This window comes from Crocodylus porosus, unplaced genomic scaffold, assembly GCF_001723895.1.
Source record: "Crocodylus porosus isolate Cpor-Errol unplaced genomic scaffold, CroPor_comp1, whole genome shotgun sequence".
In the NCBI taxonomy this organism is placed as follows: Eukaryota; Metazoa; Chordata; order Crocodylia; family Crocodylidae; genus Crocodylus; species Crocodylus porosus.
Window position 1 is genome coordinate 44,638,382 of NW_017728907.1, and position 4,740 is coordinate 44,643,121.

The window sequence follows — 4,740 nt, forward strand, 5'->3', positions numbered from 1 at the left end:
CCCAACCCTGTAGCCTGTTCAAATCTGACCGCAGCCTATTCCTTCCTTCTAGCATACCCACTTCTCCCCACATCTTGGTGTCACTTACAGATTTGAACAGGGTGCATTTTTACCCCTTTGTCCAAGTCACTAAAGAAGATGTTGAACAGTATGGGCCTCAGGACTGAGCCCAGGGGAACCCCACTGCCCACATCCCTCCAGCCAGTTAATGACCCCAGTAGGCATCAGTGCCACAGTCCCCTAGTTCTTTAATGAGAACAGGGTAAGAGACTGTGTTGAATGCCTTCCTTAAGTCCAGTAAGACTATATCCACTGTGACACCTGCATCCAGGGATTTTGTGACTTTGGTCATAGAAGGCCACCAGGTTGGTCTGACAGGACCTGCCTCTGATGAACCCATGTTGGTTGCCCCTAAGCATAATCTCCCCAGCTGGCCCCTTGTGGACCAGCTGATGACCAGTAGTACCCCCAAGGCATGGGATGACCAGGCCTTTCCATAGCATAAGGAGCTACCTAATTGCACTGACCTGGGGACTGCAGACACCTGGCCACGCATCCTGCCTGTCCCTCCTGATTCCTGTGCCACCTGCCATGCTCTGCCTCCCCCAGGTCTGTGCCATCCTGTGGTCAACAAACTACAAGGAGTTCATATCTGGCCACGGCTTTGCCCAGAACCAGCTGGTGGTGTGGAAATACCCTACCATGGCGAAGGTCACGGAGCTAAAAGGTAAGCAGCAGCCCTGGCTGGGACACGGGCACAGGGAAGGCCTTGCTTGTGCCAGGGCCCAGATCTCCATGGGATCAGAGGTGCATGGGGAGGGAGGAGGACCCAAGTGCTGCTGTAGAGCCAGCAGTGCAGTGGGTTGGAAGCCAGCTGTGCAAACAGCTGGGATGCAGCCTGCCCCCACGTGGGTGGGGCAGACAGACCTAGGGGAGGTGGGGGGGTTGGCTATAGGTAGAGACTTAAGCTGGGTCCTGGGTGAGTGGATCCCTGACCATGCTGCTCCTCCCAGGCCACACAGCCAGAGTCCTCAACCTAACCATGAGCCCAGACGGCTCTATGGTGGCGTCCGCATCTGCAGATGAGACGCTACGGCTCTGGCGTTGCTTTGAGATGGACCCTGTGAAAAAGAAAGAGAAGGAGAAGGCAGGCAGTGCCAAGAGCAGCATCATCCACCAAGGCATCCGGTGAAGGTGGTGCTGCCAGCACGGGGACGGTGTACAGTGTTTTAATGCCAATAAATACCTTAATCTGCTTTTTACACAGAGTGGCGTCGGTGACCAGCGTGTAAGGGAGTTGGGGCTGCAGGGTCAGGACCCTCACAAGAAAGGTGGTGTTGTGGTTGGTGGTCTTGCTACTGCCCCTATCCCAATGCACAATAGGGCTGGACACAGGGCCAGATACCTGGGGTATGCCCTGTTTGGGGTGGGACTCCCAGGAACCCACAGAGCCAGTTGGGCCAAGGCTGAGGCTTTTCCTGATCCCAGAGGCTGTGAAAGAGTCTGCATTGCCCCAGATACACTTCAGCTCTGTGGTTCTCAATCAGGGTGTCATGGGTCCAGCCACCTTCCTGAGCTAGGATCATCCCTGCCCAAACCATGTCCTAAAGCAGAAGGACCCCAGCAGCCACCATCCTGTTGCAGCAAGGTTGTTTAAAATGCACTCAAGAAACCACAGGGGGAGGATGTGCCCTACAGAGGAAGGCAAAACCCCCAGGCAGTACCAGTCTGTCCATAGGGGAAAATTTCCTCCTGACCCTAAATGTAGTAATTTGGTGTGAGCCTGAGCAGAGGTACAAGACCCTCTAGCCAGGACTCTGCAGGATTGGTCCCAGCAGGAGTGTTGGCACGGTCCGGTCCAGTCCAGTCCCCATCCCCACCATGAGCTCCAGCCAGTGCCTCTGAGGGAGGCTTGAAAAAACAAAGCCTGGATGCATATAGCAACAAGAAGGGGAGAGAGGCCTTCCTGGCTCCAGGCAGTAACCAGTAAAGCCTAGGAACTATGCCTAGATCATCCCCAACCAATGGCTGCCAACCTCTTGAATGCCAAGTCCACAAGTCCCCTGGGAGTCTTCCCCTGCCTCTGCTCTCATGGAGAAGTGTTTCTTGATGCTTCCTCTAAGCCTACTTTGCAGCTTCATGCCATTGGTCCATCCCCTCCTCTGCAGCAAGAGAGAGAAGGGGCTTTCAGTCCTCTGGCAGCCCTTCAAATATTTGAACACTTGTCATGTCCCCTCGTCGGTGCCTTTTCCAGAAGTTGAGCATGCCCAGCTCCCACAGCTTCTCCTTGTCTGACTTTTTAATGTCCATTCCACTGCATTCCCTGCATCCACCCAAGTAGTTACTTGGTCAAAGGGGGAGATCAGGTTTGTTTTTCAGGAATTCCTGCTGGTGGCTTGTGATCAGCCCTTTGTCCTCCAGGTGCTTGCGAATGGCCTTCCTTGGGATCTTCTCCAGTAACCCTCAGGTACCGAGGTGAGGCTAACTGACCTGTAGGTCCCCAGCTCCTTCATCATTTTAAAGAGGTGTGCAACGTGGGCCAGGTACCAGAGGACGGGAAAAGGTCAGTCTCCTAGGACTTCCTATACATCACTGCCAAGGGCCCCAAGAGTTCCTTCAGGCCCCTGGGATGAAGCTCCTCTGGCCCTGACTTGAACTCTTTCAGAACCACCAGAAGCCCCAACTGTGTCTCTCACTTTGTCCCCCCCCCGCTTGTCCCCTTCCTCACCCAAATCATCCTAGTTTAGATGTCTGGCTGCAGCTTGATTTCTTTTGTGACGATCGAGGCAAAAGTAGCTGCTGTTTACAGAGGAACCACAGCTTCTTCATCCTTCTTTTCTGGCTGACTTGTGTTCAGGTTATAGACGCTCTTCTTGTCTTTTATCATTCCTCACCAGGGGCAGCTTGTTCCTCAGCTTTGCCTTCCTGACTTTGTCCTGCAGGTTCTTGATGTTTCCTGGTGTGTGTCCTTGGTGGCCTACCCATTCTGCCACTGCCTGTTGCTTTCTTTTTTGGACTCGAGGCATCCTCAAAGCTCTGTGTGCAGCCACATTAGTCTCTTGCCATTCTTGTGCCTCCTTTGTGGTGGGACCATTTCTTGTTGGGTTTCCAGTACCGTGCCCTTACCCTTCAGTCTGCCTTCCCCCTGTTCACCTGGCACAAGGAGTTAAATCAACCTTTTCAAAATCTAGTATCCAGGTGCTGGCCTGCCTTCCCCATCTTGGGGTTTGGATTCTGGCAATGGTTGTGACAGGGTATCCTGCTGTGTTAGCACTTAGGGGACCAAACACGCTTCATGAGCTAAACCAGAGGTTTCACACTAGAAGCCAGAGTGATGCAAAGATCCTGCACTGCTGTGGCCTCATGCAGTCCTTGCAGCAGAGGAATTACTGCCATTTTCCAGTAGTTCAACAACAAGGCAGCTCAGAGCTAGTGTCTCCAAAGTCCTTGGGCAGGAAAGACTGAGAACCGCTGACTTGAGCCTGCTCCCAACTGTGCTTGTTACAGGTTTTCCCAGGCCTGAGGGGCTTCAACTGCAGTCCCTCGTGCCCCTCATCTATGCAAGAGTACCTCACTTCCATGGGAATGGCAGCCAGGCAGGTGCCCCCAGCCCTGCCCTGAGCAAGAGGGTATATTACTGCAGCATAAGGATCTCTACAAGGGAGGAGAGAGACCAGCCTGGGGGAAGAATCACAGCCCTCCACTGCACCTGAGCCAGGGGCAGTGGCTGGCATGTGCCCTGCTGCAGTGGGCTCCCACCCCTGTATAGTAAGGGCTGCATGGGGCTGAGGCTTGTCTCTGCTGGGGTAGGGCCCCAGGCAGGATTGATGTTGTGCACATGGCGCCATGGTGCTTCTCCCTTGACTGCTCCAGCCCTGGGCTCTGTGCAAGGCTGGATGTCAGGCCCTACAGCCACTGCTGCCCGCCACCTACTGAGGCTCAAGGTGGGCCATGACGGGCTGGCCAGGGGCCATAGCATGAGCCCAGCCTGTGGCAGCAGGGCTCTAGCAGTGGGCTAGTTCCTTGTGGCCCCACAGCAGTGAGTCCCTGTCCTGCCTGCATGTCTGCTGCCCCCAGTGCTGCAGGGCAGCAAAGGGCAGGGGTGGGGAGGCAGTGAAGCATAGCAGCTGCAACACCTGCCTCTGTCCATGCATTCATAGATTTCCTAGATATTGGAGCCAGAAGGGACCTCGGAAGATGGAGTCCAGCCCCCTGCCCAAAGGGCAGGAAGTCAGCTGGGATCACAGGATCCCAGCAAGATAAGCATCCAGTTTTCTCTTGAAGGTGTTCAATGTAGGTGCTTCAACCACCTCTGATGGCAGGCTGTTCCAGATCTTGGGGGCTTGGACAGTAAAGAAGTTCTTCCTTATGTCCAGCCTGGAATGGTCTTGAAGTAGTCTATGACCGTTTGGCCTTGTCATCCCTTGGGGCACTCTGGTGAACAAACGCTCCCCCAGATCCTGGTGGTCACCCCTGATAAATTTATAGGTGGCCACCAGATCACCTGAGCCTGCACTCTTCCAGGCTAAAGAGCCCCATGACTCTCAACCTGTCATCATAAGGTTTGTTTTCCTGACCCCTGATCATGTGCGTGGCTCTTCTCTGTACCCTCTCAAGCTTCTCCATGTCCTTTTTGAATTATGGGGCCCAAAACTGGACGCAGTACTCCAGCTGCGGCCTCACCAAGGCCGAGTACAAGGGGAGAATGACGTCCCGGGATTTGCTTGAGAAGCATCTATG

General features: G+C 54.4%; 1 protein-coding gene and 1 long non-coding RNA gene across 2 annotated transcripts in view; one reads left to right on the forward strand and one right to left on the reverse strand.

The window, feature by feature from the left end:
• CDC20 (cell division cycle 20) overlaps positions 1–1,262 on the forward strand; it is a 7,616-nt gene extending 6,354 nt beyond the window's left edge. Inside the window, exons 9-10 of the mRNA XM_019531266.1 lie at positions 610–727; positions 1,014–1,262. Of these exons, the coding sequence (XP_019386811.1) occupies positions 610–727; positions 1,014–1,192 (297 nt within the window). The 3' untranslated portion in view covers positions 1,193–1,262. The remainder of the gene's footprint in view (positions 1–609; positions 728–1,013) is intronic.
• Positions 1,263–2,770: 1,508 nt separating this feature from the next.
• On the reverse strand, positions 2,771–4,186 carry LOC109307383. The gene is made up of 2 exons (XR_002100255.1): positions 3,695–4,186; positions 2,771–3,074 (listed from the first exon to the last, which is right to left on the reverse strand). It is a non-coding gene; the product is annotated as an uncharacterized LOC109307383 (long non-coding RNA).
• Positions 4,187–4,740: the final 554 nt, after the last annotated feature.